This window comes from Syngnathus scovelli, chromosome 4, assembly GCF_024217435.2.
Source record: "Syngnathus scovelli strain Florida chromosome 4, RoL_Ssco_1.2, whole genome shotgun sequence".
Classification (NCBI taxonomy): Eukaryota; Metazoa; Chordata; class Actinopteri; order Syngnathiformes; family Syngnathidae; genus Syngnathus; species Syngnathus scovelli.
In genome coordinates, this window is record NC_090850.1 from 22411500 (window position 1) to 22431541 (window position 20042).

Consider the following 20042-nt stretch of genomic DNA (forward strand, 5'->3'; position numbering starts at 1 on the left):
ACTATCACTTGGCACTTTGTCTGAAAGTGCTTTTCTAAACAAGCTTTGATAGTTCCCTTGGAGTCGCACTTTTGACTTGAGCCGCGGCATGGATCACGGAAAGAAAGAATAATCTTTGTGAAGATTCGCCAGGACTGGAAAGACAACAAAATGGTCGATGAACAACAATCTGATCCTCAATGGCTATGATCTTGAGCGCAGTTGTGCAAAGTGCTGAACTCCAATTTCGTTCCAGGGGAGCCGCGCTGATGCCAACGAGAGAGTCGAGATAGTTGGGCAAATGTGAACGTAAAAAACCTTGTGTGGGTGATACTAGCTTCCAGCGAGAAAACAATAACTGGCACAAGAACAAAAATATCGTAATGCCACGCAAATGGGTGTGTTATTGTATTGAGCCGATGCAAAACGGCACTACTAGCAGATCTGCTCCAGGAAAATATACGGTAACCATGGAAGCGTGATTTATTATTCATAACATCACCTTGCTTCTTTTTGTATCATTGTGCGACTGAAAAACGATGTGAGCGGACTGCTGATGTACCGCCATTTTTCATTTGAAAGTCACAACATTTGGTGTTGTAACAGCTCGCTGAGGCCGGTGGACGGGGGGTTGATGGCTTTCCTGCATGCTCCTATGTGAAGAGATGTTTCTCATCAGCACTTGGGATGAATGGGCGCTACCAGCTTTGATTGACAACAAAATGCCGAGGTCTGACATAGTATGTTTGGAAGAGAGAGGTGAGGTGACAGAAAATGTCAATCCGTGTAGCATAGGAGTTTGGGCTTATTGGGTTATGTGAGGAAAGGAAAAACGAGGTGTGGAAGAGCAATGCGATTGTGGGGAACAAGAAGAATGTAAAGTCGAGAGGAGCGAGGATGGAAATAATGAAAAGGAAAAGTTAAAAGGAGGAAGAAGGAATAATGCATATACTTGGAGCAACCATTCGATGGCATGACCACATTCAAAATACGCCCACTTGACCGAAAACAAAGACCAAAAAAATCGTTATATATATTTTTAACTTGTACTTGTTTTCGTTGGTACAAATGTTGACATGTTTTTACTGCAGCAAAGAAAAATACAATAAATGATGGCTTCAGCTTATGCATTATAAAGAACATTCGAGTCTATCGGGTGCAGAGGGATGCGGGATGGATGTAGCTTGCTTTAGAATTCCGTAATACAGGTAATTGACAGCCAGCCGAAGGAGAACATGCCCCAGTGATTTCTTTTTTCTCAACCAAGTACCACCCGAGCAGCGCAAAGTATTTCTGGATGGAAAAAAAAGGGGGCTTAAAACAGTGCCATCAGTGTCTGATCTACTAAAACCTCCATTTGTAATCAGATCTTGAATATTCCGACATGTAAAGATATAACTTAAAATGAAAAAGAGAATTTTCATCCATAAAAAGTCATTATCGCCATAAAGTGTCCTCCTTTGGGACTATCGTACGAGTACGAGACCTGGGCATGATTTAGATTTCCAAGCAGTATTTTGTAGTTGAGTTTAACTGACAAATTATGGCTGCTTCCAAAGAAGTCATCCATTGGCAGCCCTACTTTGTAACAGGCCTCCAGCTGTCATTAGAACCTTCCAGCTAGTGAGCTGAAAGAAAAAAGACCCCCCCGCACACACACACACACACATACACAATGTTGGAACAAACAACTTTTTTACTATGTAGTTCCTCACTACTGCTTATCACCGGCGCTAACCAGACCCACATTCATACTGCATCTCATTATTTTTTCGGGGCTCTGCGATTCTACAGAATAAGCACGCGTGGTTTTATATTCTCGTTTTGTCACCAACTATACAGTACATAGCGTGGAACGCTTGTGTTTCCAAGCTGAATGTCTCAGACTCTGCTCGCAAGTGACACCAACAAAGCTAAATCTGACTAATGGGATAAATCAACTCTTCTAATCTCAACATGGAGACTGGTGGCCCAAATCAAAGGTTTTATGCAAATTAGCGTCTTTATGGGGTCTTACAGTCATCTAAATATGAAGTCCCATCAGGTAGTAAGCTGGACAGCTTTGAGCGTAGGATGTAAACAAGTGTCAGGCTGTGTGCTGTTTGCCGGGACCCCGCTGACATTCGCCTGCCAGAAGATGACTTTTTTTTTTCTTCAGAACTCGCACCTTTCCTAATGACGCCTCGTCTCCTGCAAAGGGGTTTAAATTGTTCACGGGTGAATAAGTCACCTGCTCGACACGTCGAAGCTTCTGTGACCTTAAAGCGCTTAGCGCACAGTCATCGCTTCTTTTCGAAATGTACAAAGTTTGTTTTTAGACCGACGTTTAACAATATTTTAAAGTTAAAACAAAAACGTGACATCGTTTTTGCATTCTGGTCAATTGCATTTGTGTAAACACCGTATTGATTCTTTTATTCATCTCGTACTCGTGGCAAAGTGCATTATTGTGTTTTATTAGCAGTAAAAGCATTTAAACATTAACAAGTATCCATCGGAATATACGGGAGCTGTCAAAACGTAAGCTCCGAGTTGGTCTCGGGAACACATCACCCAGGCACAGCTGTCTTGTAAGCGAGATTCGCTTCAGTGCAGCAGAAAGACAAAGCATCACTTTGCAGTATTTATGAACAGTTTTTAGAGTGGTGGCACTGAGTGCTCTCCTTTGTATTTGCCAGTCTGCATATCCTGCCCTACATAACTTACGTGTGACAACAACGAGCAGTTGTCTGTCGAGCGTTGTCTGCTCGTCGAGCGGAAGTCCTTTTTTCCTGGCACAACACTTTCCACATGTTTAATACGACGCAGTTGATTCATTGAAATACGCTCGGAAACTCACCAAGGTCTACTCACCGCGGTTGCATAAAATGTGCTCTGCGTTATGCTGATGATCATATCTAGTGAGGTTTAAGGTCTCGGCCAAGGACATTTCTTGTCTATCAAAATATACATTTACATCAGAATCGCTCAGTGTCCAATGTTTTTTGTTTGTTTTCTCCAAAAACATGATCTGCATTTTATACAGTATGTCTCTCTGCTGGCCATTATAAAATGAGACCTAGTGAGAACACCTCCCTGCAACCACGGGACAAGTAATAATGATCCACTAGGTGACAGAAGCGCTTAAGATCTCCCCTGAATGTAGGTCAATACATTTGCATAAGTAGAATACATCAATGAGTAAACATATTGCTCGCTTCGTTTTTGCCGAGTCATCACATTAGATTTCAATATGGGGCAATTCGTTAAACTCTTGTTAAATCATCATATAGGCCGTAAATTCAATTAAACTTGGAAGTAGAGTCTGGATGTAAAGTATTGTTGATTTTAGGAAATTGTGCGCATCCCACCTTTTGTACCCACGCTTTTCTTGGAATGCGTTTCTTCTCGTTTCCATCGGTAATGTTTTCGTGCGTCACGCTTCACCTCTGCGATGATTCCATCAGGGATGGATAAGGTCTACATATCACGCAGGCCTCGTAACTGCTTGAAATTTCACAGTTCACAAAAGATGGTGCTGAACCATCTGCTGCATTTTTTTTTCCTTTTTTTTTTCATTGAACTCGATTGCCAGAGAGTTTAGTTGCGCTGTACATTTTCTAACAAGATTTTATGGAACACATTACAGTAATTACCCCCTTTTTTTCCATGTAACCATCGTCATTGACCGACCATAAGAGTTATAGACATGAATAAATAAATTCCCCTTCTACGTATAGTAACCTACTTTCTTCAAAACTGTCAGAGTCGCGTTGTCCACTACCATCATCAGTTTCATCATAAGGGAGGGGGGAGTACTGTACCGCATTAGTCTCATGGTCAATAAACACAACCACGCTTAAGAGTTTAATTGCTGCTATAGAAATTAAATGTCGTACAGCACCAATATAAGACACTGTGTGGCTTTTATGTCTTTTATGTCTTTTCGTTATTGAAAAGTAAAAGCGGAATGTCGCTGAGACAACAGCAAATTCTATGCAGTAAAATGATGGTATCCACTTCTCACCGTAACACCAGTCCTTGACGTTGGTGACAAGAGCGTCGTGTACTTTGTCAACGGCTTGATCTGGCAAAAGCTCAATACATTGATGGATGAATAACTCAGAAGATGTATCGTTGTCAGACGGCGGACCCAACTTCACAGTCCTTCGTGGCAAAGTGAGAGCGTATTGTCAAATGGTGTCAGGCCTGGGATCTGCCGCAGTACTGTCACCGTCCCTCTGCCACGGAAGTGACACTTGAAAAGAGGTTGTTCACGTGTTCACTGGGCTGTGATATCTGCTATGACATGGGCCAGGATGCGCAACACACGCACGCCGACACGCTCGCTCGCTCGCACGGCCGTGTGCTGATAGGCTGGGTGGTCCGGAAGAAAGTGGGGGAGAGGCAGAACACCAGCAAGATGTCTGGAGGGCAGAAACATGAAAAGACAGACAGAAAGAGACATAAATGGAAACGGAAACACCATTTTTTTGTTGTTGTATAACCCAAGGCTAACGGGATTTCACGGTGACTCCGAAAGCTCGTCTGCGGCGTCAAGGTTCATCATTTCCGTTTAGAAAGGTTACAGAAGGTACCCCCGACAGTTTGTATTCGTATAATGTGGTGGTGCCATGAGAGAAAAAGCCAAAACATGCTAAAGCACAATTTGACAGAAAATTGTTCAATTCATTGCTGTAGCAATGAAATAAAATAAATAAAACAAAACTGAGAATTTTATTATGCTGAAAAAAAAAAAAAACCTTTTGAGATATGTCTAAATGGGTTCCTCTGTGTGACAGACAGCTGACAAAAATGTAAACAACCAGGAACAATTAGAGTTGAAAAGTAAAAGCGGCCAAAATGATCAGTACAGTTGGATGTCACTACGAATTTCAATGTAAAGCATAATTAACTCCATGTGATTATGGGATGTCATACTCATCATGAATCCATGTCATGTGCATGGCCATTCCTTCAGGGAATAAAGTGTAGCAGATAACGCTACATTAATTATTTTCCTCACTAATTTATTCCTCCTGGGATCGGTTTTAACACGTAAGCTTTTAGAATGAGTAATTATGCTGCAGTATACATTTTTTAATTACAAATAACTTAAGTTAACTTACAAAGCAGTATATTTCTTTTGAATTACAAATTTGTGTTATATACATTACAAAGCTTTTTGTTCATCTGTTTTATTCTTTATGATTATTTTTTGTAAATAAAGTCACAATGACATAGTGTTCAATGTCAAATAGATAATTATATTTTAATATTTGAGGCATGTCAACATAATTTGCAGGTAATGGCTTATCCATCTGAAAGTGATTCAGACGTTCACTAACGTTATTTTTCGTTATTTAAGTTGTGGTGGCATTTCATAAAGTAGTTTTATTTTCAGTTATTTAAGTTTTGGTGGCATTTAGTGAAATCTCCCTTAAGCTTTTATGTGTCGGACCACTCAGACGTTGGCTTTTAATTGATTCGGTAGCACCAGTCATTTTTGCACTTGCCTGCGGCGCTAATCCATACAATGCAATTCATACATCTACTTCATATTAAATCTCCCGTCTTGCTTACTGACCTTTTCATCCAGCATTTTCCTTCACTGATGTGAGCAGGCCCTTAACGGACGCTGATGCCAGACATTATTTTGCTGCTTCTGTGTTTAGTGAGTAATACGCTACATGGAAACCCGACACACTGCTGCTCAGTTCCCAGTCCATGCTTCTAAATTCTGCCACAAGTTCCACAAATAAATAATTCAGTGCCACGCATTCACAATTGTTATGGCCCTTCTGTACTTTATATTGGAACACCTCTGTTGGTGGACTGCAGCTGTCGGTTTAGCACCATACCATCAACACCGGAGTACCCCAAGGATCCATTCTCTTCCTCCTGGATATGTTGTCACAGCAGTACACATTTTCCTTCCAGTGCAAGGGATTCTCGACAACACCCACACAATCTCACTCTCTCTCATAAACACGCTCATGTCATCTACATAAGGCCATACAGATTTGAATTAGCGATATACTATATTCTCAATGAAAGGCTCCTTGTCCTCTAGCTTGAGTAGGTGTCTCCATTTACCATTTTAAACGAGCAACATGTTAGCTGCAGCTGTTGGTTTACCCCAATTAGAACGCAAAGATTGAATTGTAATGTTATTATGAATGTGCATATGAAATTGCGCTTTTCAAGAGTACTTTTCTGCCTTTTGTTATGATACTAATTACAGGCTAATGCAGAAAGAAAGCCTTGGCCCATTATAATATGAAAAAAATTGTGTGGGCAAGAAAAGAAAAAAATCATCTCATCAAATCTTTGCAAACCCAATAAAGACGAGAACATTATTATTAGTAATTGTTGTATTTTTTTTTTTTATTTGAACTTTTCACCTTTTTTCCACAATGAACAAAGCCTTTAGACAATAGCAGTTGAAATCATCCACACGGATTTCTCTGGTCTTCACCAGTTGCCTGTTGTAGCGTGGAGCAAGACGCTGTGCAGTGCAGGTTTACGGGGAGGGGAACAAAATGACACTGACAAACACTGGATGCTTGTTGTCACTGACCAAAGCGGCCTGGTGTGTGTGTGTTTGTACCTGCAACAATGTGAGTGAGACTATGGCGGCCGGTGAACCACATTCAACAAGGCCTTGCCTTAAAAAACTCGGCACGCTAAAATAGCCCATTGCAGATTTTGCTAGCTGTGACGGGAGAGGCCTCGCATTATGCTCCATCTCCTATGATGTGCTGACCTCAGCATCGGGCCTTACGCTATTAGACAGCAAATAGCCCAGGAGAGGGGCCATGGCTTTAAAGAGGACACTTCCAGACACAAAAAAAAAAAATAGTTCTTGTAGTTCTCACTTGAACAGACATTTACCGGACCAGGGAAACACCATCAGAGGGGACAGCACTCAGCTGTGGCTGTGAAACTTGTACAAAATGATTATACCCCCCCCATCAATTATAAATTTCATATAGTGTTTAAATTAAACATAAATAAAATAAGTTTAACAGCAAGAATGTTTTGTTCAATGTGACGGAAATAAATAAAGCGGGTGAATGTGACAAAACAAAACTCGATTTTGCATGAAGATGAGGTATAGAGAAAAGAAATAACAACGATCACACGTGACAGTTGTCTAGGTAGTGCTTTGCCCTCCTTTTCACCCTTTCGTTTAACTTGAAAGACCTCGCATTTCAATGAAAGGCAGGCAGTGTGTTGCTGAAGTGGCGGCGGCTGTGTGCGGGGTTGAGGATTTTCAACAGCGTATTTTGAAACGTTCCAACTGTGGGGATGATGCGAGTGTCTGGCTTCTTGATTTACTATCAAGTGAGGCAACGAAAAAAAACTCTCCGTTTAAATAACCATTAATACTTTCCTCCTAAGCCAAATCTTCCGAGGCTAGTAAATCAGAAATCAAATACTTTACCGACTAAAAAGTCTTTCAAATGCAATTGTTATTTATTGGTGAGAAAACACAGGAGGGGGGGGGGGGGGGGGGGGAATAAGAGAAATACGCAATGTGAGGAAAGGTAGAGTGGCACCAGAAACGTCATTAAACAGAAATATACTCGGTTGGTCATGGAAGATGGAATGTATTATTCTTGCTGTCAAAATTCCCCAATAGAATCCATCGGGAGCAAAAAAAATAATATACAGGACAGGCCGTTCCCTCTCATGGATGCATCATCGTACATGGATTTGTGGTGAAAACCCATTTGACCGTCAATGATCATTAGAAAAAGCACCTCTCGTAATTATTTCACAGCGTGGCCAAAATTTGCCAAGATTTGAAAAAATAAATGTCTGTCAATATTTTACGAAAGCCTCGCTGTGATTCCACTACTGTACGGTGTACCTAAATAACTAAGACACCCAAGTTGGATAGAATTTCAGATGTCCACTTTCTAGCCTGTGTTGAGAAGGAGTACATAGATAAATAACAGGGAGTGCTGAAGGGGGACCTCCTTTGGGCCCTTTATAGAAAATGCACATTCTGGTGGACCGGGGGTCTCGTTAGCAGTCGTAAGCTCCAAAGATCATGGAAGCTCTCTGCTGAGACAGTAAGGCAATTTGAAGATCACGAAGAAAATCACTCCATTTTCCATATGGCAGGTTTCTCTTTTTTTGGGAAACACAAACATGAACACGAAAATATGCGTACAAGCTCCTGTTAAAGAAAATAGCTGCCCGGTTAAAAAAACAACAACAACAAAAATTGACTCTGTGAAAATACCCCAATAGTTATTTTGTGGTCTTTTTTTTAAAAATGGTATTGTTGTCAGTGTTTTTTCGAGTTGTGTTGTAAATCATTTGGCTGGCTCATTTAGCTTCCAACAGTTATTTTGTGTGTTGAATCTCAGTGAAAACATCCCAAAAGCACTGAAGCCTCTCGGCAAAAATACAGAAAATAGGGAGGAAAATTAAACGAAACCCCAAACTAAAGCAAACTCACAGAGTTCGACAGCTACTAAGGCAACTTTTGCCAAATACAATATAAGCCCATTTATATTGCAACACAACTATATATTAATTTAATAAAATACACAATATAGCTTTTGTACACGTAACAATTTGGCTCAAATGCACAGAAGTCGGAATAAAATGAATAAAAATGTCTTTTTTTTTATGTCGACACATCTAACATGAATACATTTACACATATAATGGATAGTATGTATAGTGATGGTGTGAAGGGACGTTTTCTTCATTATTTTCCAATATTCGCCATGAAAAGAGAAGCAATGTCCTTCAGTAGTTGAGTTCTTCCACCACCCTTAACTCAAGGACACTTTTTGCTGAGATTTTGTTCTTTTCCTTAAATATAAAAAAAAAGTATAAATATTTCATTATTATTAGGACATTATACATGGAATCTTACATATAGGCATCTATATAATCATATAGATCTTTTTTTTTTTCACAGTTGAGGAAAAATGTTCCTTTTTAATACAACCTGTGATTGCCTTAAGGCGTTGCCACACACACGGAAATTCACTGTACACAAGGGACCGAAAGCTGATGATGTATACGACAATTACACAGGTGGGCCAGTCGTGTCGTGTATGTGGTGCTTGTAGAAGTGGTGCGTGCGTGCGTGCGTGCCTGCGTGCGACGATCATCATGAATGTTTGAATAGAAGCGTGAGACAGACACAGCTTACACGTGGCTACAAAACATGGCTCCTTCGAAAATTCTCGCTCAGCGGAGCATTAGTGCCCTCTAATCCTGACCACTTGAAAAAAAGATCCCAATCCTTCTATCAAAGCCCTGATTACCAATCCCTTCAGGTTCACACACATAATCCATCAAGGTAAACATCCACATTAAAGTCACCAAAACGGAAGATTGTTTGGTGCATTTAGGCCAGATACTGTCCCGATAGAATCCATTTGTTGTCATCACGTCGATTGTCATGTCTGACCTTGGCAAGTCTTTTCTTTTCCCGTCACACCAAAAATAAATTCACCCTGCACAAACGGATGTGGGGGTTTCACGAGAGACTCAGAAAAACAAACTCATGAGCTGGTGGGCACTTGGATAATATCTCGCGAGGTGCCAGAGGCTCAATCCGCTGCTGTTTTCTTGAAAATCCAAAACACCGGGAGCATCCCACACGTCCCCGGGTATTCTTTTTTTTTTTTTTTATTCTTGGCAGGGATTTTCACATTTGAACTGCTGCCAAAGGACTCATAAGAAATGTTCTCATCGTCACTTCAGCGTTGGTACTTTTGCATACCGTGACAAAAGCTCCTTTGAAAGAGTCATTTGAATGTTTGTATTACTTTTGGTGACAGTTTTGGCATGTGAGTTTTTGGAATCGACTCTTATTCCACACTCGAGGTCCTTTCCTTTCACTTCCTCAATGTGCCGGTGGCCTCGCTCCCTCTGCAGTCTTGCAAAAGCTTGTCAATGTCTCTCACCACCTGGTCTGCATCCATTCCATCACGGCTCACTTCTGGTTCCACCTGCTCCAGCACGCGCTCCATTTCTCCTCTGCTCTCTTGACTGATTCTGGAGCGGGCCTCGGCGAGCACCTTGGCCACCGGGTCTGAAGGAGGCAATGGCGGGTAACCCCCCTGCTCCCTGTTTTGTTTGGTGGGTGACAGGTACTGGCCGTCGGGAGGTCCGTAGTAGCCGGAGCAGGTGGCCAGAGGAGGTTTGCCTTCAGCCCCGTCCGCCGGACTCTTAACGGAGGAGCATGCGTTGGAGCAGCCCTTGACTGGGCTGCTTGATGCCGAGGGCACCTCCTGGAGCAACGGGCTGAGGGCCCGTTTTGCCTTCAAGTAGGGCTTGACGTTTGCGATAAGGATGGTGTGGTCGCGGCGCTCCTTGCCAAATGTACAGAAGGTTTTTTTGCCGTTGGAGTTGACCGTTTCATAGGTCTCCGTCTCTGGCGCGCTCTCCATCCCCGCTGGGACAAATACGTTGTTGCGGTAATCGACACCCTCGGCCTGGTTTCCACCGGCGGGGAACTGTGGCATCCAGCAGCGGTCAGAATGGCCCAGCACTCGGCATTCCTCCGTGCAATTCAAACAGTCCTCATCTGCAAGGAGAACGGGGAGACGCATTAATGCAAGGCTCATATTTTATATTTTTTCCTTTATTTTAAAACAAGTCGATGCCAAAATTATCTTTGCGGGCCACATAAAATATTGTCACGGGCCGTATCTGGCCCCTGGGCCTTGAGTTTGACACCTATGACGCAAGGAATAACTTTTTGGAGTTTTGTCTGATATACTTCAATGTTCGGACTGTTCTAAAGAAACTCAAGTGAAGGGGAAAAAGTGGGAGGTGAAATTTCTAAAAATCCAAAAGCAGAGGATGTCACCACACGGGCACACACACCTTTCCAACACATCGGAAGGGGGCACAAGCAAGCGTTTTTCAAGCTCTGATCAAGGAGATGGCAGTGCATCGAGGTGTGATGGCGATGGAGTGAGAGAAAAACAACAACGGTTGAGGTTTGGCAAGGGCAACGTGCCGTTATCATAAATTCATGTCAGCGGGCTTTGAAGCCCTCCCTCGACAAAAACTACGTGCCAAATGGCTCGGATCCCCCCCCCCCCCCCCCCCCCCACCTCATCTATGTGTATTCTTTTCTTTCATCTCTATCAGAAGGATGCACACGTTGGCTGATTATGGGAGTGTTCACGCTTGTGTTAAATGAATCCAACAATAAAATGAAACAAATGTTTTCCCCTTTGGGGCTTAAAGTGAAAAACAAGAAGAAAAAAAAATGGATGGTGCCCCGCAAATATTTTTGTGATGGAATAGAAAGATAAAAGAGAAGCAACACAACAGTGGCAAATAAACAAAACATTGTGTGGCCAAATAAATTTCTGCAATAGTTCCTTCCTGTTTTGTTGCAAGTAACTGTGTGCAATTCAATACCATTAGCGTGTGTTTATATTTTTAAGTCAGTCTTGAACCATATTATCATCGTCGTGTGAGGCTTTCGCAAATCCTTGCTTGGAAAAAGTGATCCTTTTGCTTTCTGCGGTATAATTAGCAAGCAACAGCTTGACAAAGATTTATCATCCAAAGAACAGCTCCTTCAAAAATGGAAGCGAGTGTTGAGTTATAGTTTTGTTCATCCCGGTGTTAGGCTTTGCCTTGACTGCGGCTTTGCATCTCGCAGGAAACGATCTTAACACTTTGCAAAAGATTTTAGAAACCAAACAGCCCTGACATTTCTCATGTTGAAGCAGCCATTTGAGGAGGAAACAAAGTGGGCTGAAAAGTAAAGGTCAGGCTAGTTTACGATGGCTACATTCAAATGCTATGGCTGAGTGTATGCACCTGCAAACACTGCACATGCTACCCACTTTAGCGTGTGTGCACCTGTCTTGATAACACTTAATTGCGGCAGAAAAACAATTATGAACTAGTTTTGCATCAAATTCGAAGGGAAAAAATAAGTAGGAGTGCTTGCATGTACTGTATGCTGAAAATCACAACTGTCCTGTAAAATGATTATGTAATTCAGTAAAAAAAAAAAATGGAATACAAAAAAATAAGCCAAATGGTGTTTCAATTAAAAAATGACTCCGGGGAAAAAGAAACAAGTCGTTATTCTAGTCTGTCTCTTATCGGTCGCCAAGTTACACAAAATGCTCTTCTAATAAATAAAAAAAAAAACAGGGAATCAAAGCTTAATTAAAGGGCCACGTGCCATGAGAATGGCACTGATCTTTTCCTAACACGCAGATCCTCCAAATCTGGTCACCATTTCCGTAATCCCATGACGCCCCTCCCCCCTCTGTTCTTGATTCAATATTTCCAATTTCTAGGTCAAGCTCTCAATATAATAGTTGTGCACATCAACCGGTGACTGCGTCAATGTGTTTGCGTGTGTGTTATGAAGCACTGTGTGATTTCCCTAACCACACTTTCTGCCATTGCGGCCCTTCCTCCCCAAACCCTTTCCCGTTATTACCCATCCATGTGATTAATGTCCCTCTGTCACACGTTGTGCTTGTTGCGCAGGGAGGAAACAGTTTCAACTGCGTCACAACAAGGTGAGCATGGAACGGACTGTCGGTCTTGTCACGAGTATTGAGTCGGCGAAGGGGTGAGAGGTTGCAATATATATGCAAACTGACTATTTTCTACTACTCTGAACATTGTCAGACCTGCCTGAACAAAAAAAAAAAAAATGTTGACACACTACATTGGAAAGATATCTATAGGATGAATGGCGAAAATGCTTTCACCCAAAATGTGACTTTCTGACTTTTCATTAAAAAAAAAAAAATCCAGCCCTGACATAATACGATGAAGCAAATCTCCTTGCCAGGCTGACATATGAGTCCTGTAATCCTAAATACATAGTTCTAGTGTAGCGTCATAGGGAACGAGAGGATATGTGCAACCCCCACACCTCCAACCAGGTTGGAATGACAGCTGACAAGTTGCAGAGAGCATCTGTGACAGACCACAGATGCACCTGCTCACCTGAGGGAGCCCACCGAGTCTTTCTGTGTGTGTGTGTGTACGTATGTGTGTTATTGTCTTTTTAATCTCCTCGCTTACTGCTGTTGAGCCCATCTGATGCATGCAGGCGTCTCTTCTTGTACTCCCACCAATCTGATAAGCAAATATTTGAACGGCACAGATGAAAACGTCCAAACCAAATGTTCACCCGATAACAGGTCTCAGTTCAGCAGTTGATGAAATCGGGATAATTGTAAAGTGCAAAGCGGTTTGCATATGATGATTAGATCACGGTCACGTTATTTGACGATGTAATTAATCACGTGGCTTGAAATCAGTCAATTTGTAATGCAGTCTTTTTAAATAAGATGAATATATAAGATTAAAATTGATACTTTTGACACGCAATAAAAGATAATACAGGAGGAAAGTCATAATTATGTTCAATGGCGCTAAAAGATATCGTGTGAACATTCTACCACTTTGATGATGCCATTGTTTTTCCCCACACAAGTATAAATAAGGGCTGTCCTCCTTTTTTTGTTTGAGGCCATACAGGTATGTTTACACTGCGCTGCAGTTTTGTTGTTTTCACCCCGATCTAGGGACGCCAAAGAAATGCACTGCCACGTTTATTTCTCCGATAGAATGCTGACTTTTTCGAATTTGCAGACATTGTCGCTGTATCAAGCAATATTTTTGAAAAGCACGACGATCTATTTGCTGGTTAACAACACATAATTGCTCATTTCAAAAGCCCTCGAGAATGTGGTCAAGTATGGGAGAAGATAGGGCTGTGGGCGGTTTAGCGGCGAATTAAAAAGAAAGGGATACTTTTTTTTCCCCCTGCATAATAGCTTTTATCACAGTAGGAGGCGAGAGAATAACAACGCATGGCCGGAAATGCTTGGCAGCAGCAGTAGGGGAAGCCTGTGGGTTGGTGATACTGAGCCTCAACCAAGGGCATATATCTCAGGATCAAACATGTCCTCTCATCAGGCATTCCTTCGCAAACCACAGGACCCGCCATCAGCTAATGCCCCGGCTAAGTTGTTCAAAGAACACCCTGAGGAGGAAGCATTATGCAGAGCAGGGTGAGGGATACAAAAAAAAAAACTCAAGAGGAGCAGGCCAGGGAGTGTGAGCTCATATTCAAACAAAAGCAAACACACAACGTCTAATCAATAATGAGCAAGCAGCGCTGTCTGCTGTGGGTGGCGGGAAAGGTCTTGTGGAGATGGGACTTGGTGGGGGGGAGTCTTTGTTGACACACAATTTTGTTTTGCATCTACCAAAAATAAGGAAATTCAAAGCACATTGTGGTCCGTGAAAATCTGATGCTCAAACCGGTTTGGAAAGCATGGGAAAGCCAACATGGCTGAAGTGGCTGGGAAAAGCAAAACTAAGACTCCATCTGATAACATCAGTGATGGGTGACAGCACACGGAAAATTCCCGCTGCTTTTCAACAATATTTACACAAGGGTTCAAATTGTTGATAACAAAGGCAAGTCAAGGCCACCAAACTGTGAAAGTAATTTTCAATTAAAAAAAATATAGATTCGATTCAGGCAGTGCTTTTTGGTGATGTGACAAAATAAAAAACACTATTAAAAGTGGTTAAAAAAGATTGTATGCTTGACTGAATATTTTCTTGCGGAACCTCTAGGGCCATTTGGCAAAGCAGCATCAGAACAGAACCAAGCTCGGGTGCCTTTGGATGCTTTATTTTTTGCATCGATAAAAATAGAGCTAATGTGCCTTGGCAAAAAAAATCCAGTTTTGACACATCTGTACAAAGGACAGTGTTGCAGAAGCTTTCCGGCTTGTCATTATGGATTTTGGCAAATAGCAGACACATCACTGATTTTTACTTTTCAAAACGGAGGGTTGATAACAATCTCTGTTCGGATGTAGATAGAGCTTCCAGATATCTCACAAACATGACCATGAGACCGCAACAAATTGATTTGTTAAAATGCAATGCACATACTAATGTATTGTTGTATTGAGAGCCAAGTCAGACAAAGTTGCAGGGTCAAGCAAGGTTGCTGCTCGGGCCAATCCAATAAAAGGTTTTAAGTCATTCGATGGGAAAAGACAGTTACTATTCGCATTTCCTCAGGCCATGGCTCACTTTTCAACTCTTCTTTCTCTCACTCCTTGAGTGTTTTAATGATGGAGCAATTTCACGCGAGCAGCCACAGGCAAGCTATTAGCTGTCCACGTCTGAGAGGACCCATACTTTCTCCTGGCGTCATGTTACTGCTATCAAACATGATCAAACTATAGTTGGTTTAACTTTGATATAGAGTGCAAATAAGTCAGTCATCCCAAAGTCTACTCGTATATTAACTAGTGGTTTGACAAGATTTTTTTTTTAACTGTGCTATTTTAAGCTTTCCGCTATTTTAAGCATTTTATTGTATTCTATTTTACTTTTGGCACAATGTCAATCTAGTTGCTAATGAAAAATACGGCGCCTCTTTGCCAGAGGCGGCTTGTCACTTTGTGATGTCACAAAGTGAAAAGCCAACCCTGTTTCTTGGATTGGGAGGGGCTGATGCTACGAAATGCTCCAAGACGGCTGAATGTAGTGAGGAATTCTAAATAAAATGTTAATTTAGCATAATATGGCGCCTTTTAAACTCTGCCTCTAATGTCAAAAGAACCATTAGTTTCTCATAATGCAACGCCACAAATGCCACGCTCACGTTTATCCGGAATTGAAGCAGAGTGTATTTTCTTTTCATATTTTATCACCCTTTAAAGTGGAGCCATCATAGCTATCTGTTTTTAAATGGCTTTGTCATTTAAATGATGACTAATGCCTTCATCATCAAAATGCTTGCTGTTATGTTTTTCTTTTCTTTTTTTCTTTCAAGCCTTCCCTACATTTTTCTCAAAAGGTCAATGTGCGGGATTGGCTTGGATATGAGTAAACAATGAACGCACATAAGGAGCAAAACCGCCGCTTAATTGTTGCCTGACTTTTACCTGAGGAGAAACACGGAGGGTGGCACTAAGGATGGCAACAAGGGGGACAAGAAGGGGACTTATTAAAATATGAGGCGAGAAGCGTGGTGAATCAGTAGCTAATCCGTCGCTTCCTCTAAGCCTGTGTAATTAGGACATGGGGGATTGCACCGTGGCAGGGGATGCTTCTGGACCGCCTTGCTCTTTTTTTTCCCCCTTCTTTTTTGTGCGTGTCTGTGTATTCATCCCTTTAGCTGGAGTTTATGGCAGATTGTCATCTTAATATAGCAAGTGTGCATGTGCCTCGGCTTTATTGTGTGCAACTCAGCGTGCTCAGTCATGAGCAACATAAACAGCACAGCTTGCCTGCATCATGACTTATTTCTTACTATTACTGTTTGCACACGCAAATGAATGAGCGCTTTCTTTTTCTGCTTTTGGTCACGGCGTGACACCCTCACAGTGTATATTGGTATATTTAGCAAAAGTCAAATACGCCGTCAGTCATCTCACAACCTTTTTACACCACATCGACACTAGAACTATTTTCGTCTAGTCGAAAAGATCCTCAAGAGATAAGTATGGGTCGAGTATGGAATCGGAAACTATAGGGCGCATCTGTCTGGGTTCCAAACTCCGCATGGGGTTTTTATTCAGCCGAGCCGTACAAAACGAAGCTCTTCTAGACGTGACGCAATCTTGTCTGACTGAGTGAATTAAATCATTTTCTTTTATACTTGTTCCCCGTCTGCCTTTCTGTTTGTCGCTCTCTTTTCAACAAAAGGATTTCAACCGCGGGTGCCTTGGCTTTGTGCAAGTAATCATCCCCATGTGTACTGCTTTAGCAGGATTAGGAGTGCTTCATATTCCTCGTCACTGTAATGCAACACCACGTACATGCAGGGTTGGAACGTATCAATATTGATCGGTATTAGACGTGACCTTCAGCAGGGTACCAACATAGACTCGATGTATGGAACGTACGGTTTCGGTGTTACGGTGTCAATTTTTGCATATTAATATTTTCTTTTCAAACTGCAATCGTTACGTCGGGCATCTAAAAAGTCAATCGGCATTCCTCGCACAAGGCTAGAGCAAAACAAGAATGCGTGTTATGAGGCTGCAAGAACATTAGGGCAATCCATTTTGAACGAGGTAACCTTTCAATTTTCAGAAGGTCACTTTACTTCCTGAGACAGACTGCTTTATTTGGAAAAGGGGAATTTTGCTAGTGTCATAAAATTCTACCATCTACTGCATTCTGGAACATCTTAAGAATTAATGTACAGCAGTGAAACGAAATGATCAATCACATTTTAGATTATAATACCGCCGCAACAAAAAAAACCCCGATTTTGCCAGTGTTTATTTAACGTACGTGGTTACTCCAAAACACGTTAGATTAATATACCATTACCGGCATTGCTGACAATCGTTCGGCACACATCCTCATGAGACTACCAGTAATAAGAAAACTGTCCACCAGTATGTCGGCATTTGATTATTCCTGCCAATGAACAAGAATGACGGTCCCTTAAGGATATTGGCGGAATTACAACAGAGGTTAAGTGAAAAGGTGGCGAGAGGAAGGTTGAGTCGATGGTGTTGGCTTTCTCAACCCTGGGGCCTAACACATTTAGAGAGCTAACTGACACACTTTGGATGTATTAGCCACAGTGAGCTCTGCCAACCTGTCTTTTTTTTTCTTTTTTTCCTGCTTCTCCTCCGCCTATCGCCATCTGTCTGTCACTGCACTCAGCACTCGCTAAGAGACTGAGAAACATGCTTAGTGTTTTAGTAGCATTGCTTTAGCATTGATGTTTCTCGGTGCCACAGCCAAATTGCTGTTTGCAGTCTAGACACTGGTTGCTTGCATCTCGGGATGGATAAACACAAAACACTCACTCGTCTGCTTAGAAGTGTGATTAGATTAAAAGAACAGGAATGCACCGGAATGTAATAATGCTCAATTAGCCTGCCCACCAGGGGGGGATAATCATTTCAAACAGAAATGTATTTTCCATCTCTACTTTATACTTTCTTTGCATCTCCATTTTGCTTGACTCTGGGGGATAATGGCTTCAAAATGAGCAGGGTTAAAGTCCTGGCTGCTGCAATAAAAACACCAATAAATGGAAATCTATCGTAATAAATTCTGATCCGGTCCGGGCGGCTTGAAGACGGTCATTTTCTCTGAAAAATGATCGCACGGAATTTAAAAGTGAGAAAACAATTGAGTTCTTTTCATGCTGCCCGATTCCATGTGAGATTAGGGTCAAAGATTATAAATCTTACATGAAATAAGAATGGGATTAAAAGAGATCAGTGATGTAAAATTACAGATCGCAGTAGCAGTGGTGAGAGGACACCTGGATTTTGAATCGTAACATGGCAGCTGCCATCCTGCTGGACACTCGCAGCTAAAACTAAACAATCTATTCCCGACAAGAGAAAGGCTAGTGAATATTCTGGAAGCTGCCTGGAGTATTCCGGAGAGGGATTCACCGCACATCAAAGACTGCCTATGCAGTAAATCTGTTAGATTTGGGATTAATGGACTCCAGAGAGGCCTCGAAAACACACACACACGCACATGGACGTACACACAGCCCGATCACAATACGAAAAAGTTTCACAACCGAGGATTGCAAAGTAGCACAAAGAGTGGATTTTGTCACGTAACTCATCGCAATAACGTCACGGGTCTTTGTTAGATGGTATTTTGACTACGGCGAGTGCTGGGACTTATTCAAATGCAGCACAGCTTCCCTCATCCATCCAGAAGGTTGCGGGGTGGCTGGAGCCTCTCCCAAATGGCGCAAGACCATGCCAACTGCGTGGAAGTCAGCGATTTGAATAATTACTAGGCCTGTCATGATAATCAAGTAACATATGTTGGACCATATATAGACCTTTTTATTATGCCGCTGATATAATGACAGTAGTATGTAAAAAACTTAAGTAGCCTATGTTATTCTTAAAAGCATTTAACTTTTAATTCTGAAGAACATTAAGATTGAAATGTCGAACAATAAATTAAATATCTCAGGTAGATTAATACATCCATGAAAGAGTCGGATCTGTTCAGAAAAATTTGCACAAATAGGAACAGAATGTGTATTGACTGAGTAAAATGAGACATCTTATCTCACCTATTCCACCCGGTTGAGGATTTTTTTTTTTTTTTTCAAGCAATCCGCACTGCGTAAAGGAAACCATAGGTGTGGACAAATGCAAGCCAGTGGGCGGAAAACACCTGTTGACAGCATTCTGGTTTGTTTGCAATCGGTCACTGAACAATGAGGGCGTTTCCCGAAGCGCTTGTCGCCTTGACGGAACAGCTGGACATCGACATCACAGATAGGACGGGATCATGGCAAACAGAAAGGATCTTACCATTAGGAAAGGATCATTTTAAACTCACTCAAGGTGTCTGTTACAACCAGATAACAGATAATGGATTTTCCTACTTTAAATTGATATATGTATATGAATTCAAATTTTGGCACTAGTGGTCATGGTTTTGCAGCGCGAAGTGAGTAGGACGATAATGGTAATTACCTGTTGCGAGATACGGCTTGAATGTTGATGTGGTTCCTTGGATACCACAAAATAATCAACTGTAGATTTGTTCACTTTCTCACTGTAATGTTTTTGTTGTTTTCCGCAACTTCCGAGCACGAAAAGGTAATGCTTCGGCCACAGCTCCCAAACCCGATCTCATCACCCTGAGCAGCATTATCACAATCTAGGGAACTAGATTATCCCTTAGATGAAAACTTCATCCCGGTTGATCCCCCACTTGGGAGCCGATAAGAGGCAGGGGCGCCGTCACCCAGATTTCCGACTTGTTAATCAAGATGGCTTTCGATCACCTAGAGGGCCAGATGGACAGTTGCTTTCAAAACATGACAGCAGACGATGCTGTCGAGGAAGCAGACTTTGGCAACAACAACAACAACAAAGTGTTTTTAAGAAACACTTTCATCTCAGGCATGGAATGAAAAGGATATCAGACGAAAAGCAAAAACATTTTTTGATACGGTGTAATCGATAATATTGGGTGAGAAATAAACTTGTTCAACACCAGGTCAGAAACAAAGAAATCATCAATGTACGACAATTCCTGCATCTGAACTGTGCACCGCTTTTTTA

At 41.8% G+C, this 20042-nt stretch overlaps 1 protein-coding gene across 4 annotated transcripts in view; it reads right to left on the reverse strand.

Moving 5' to 3' along the window:
* Window positions 1-5886: 5886 nt before the first annotated feature.
* pcdh17 (protocadherin 17) overlaps window positions 5887-20042 on the reverse strand; it is a 38752-nt gene continuing 24596 nt past the window's right edge. For all 4 annotated transcript variants that reach the window (XM_049717382.2, XM_049717381.2, XM_049717380.2 and 1 more), the window contains exon 5: window positions 5887-10522. In XM_049717382.2, the coding sequence (XP_049573339.1) occupies window positions 9831-10522 (692 nt within the window). In that variant the 3' untranslated portion in view covers window positions 5887-9830. The remainder of the gene's footprint in view (window positions 10523-20042) is intronic.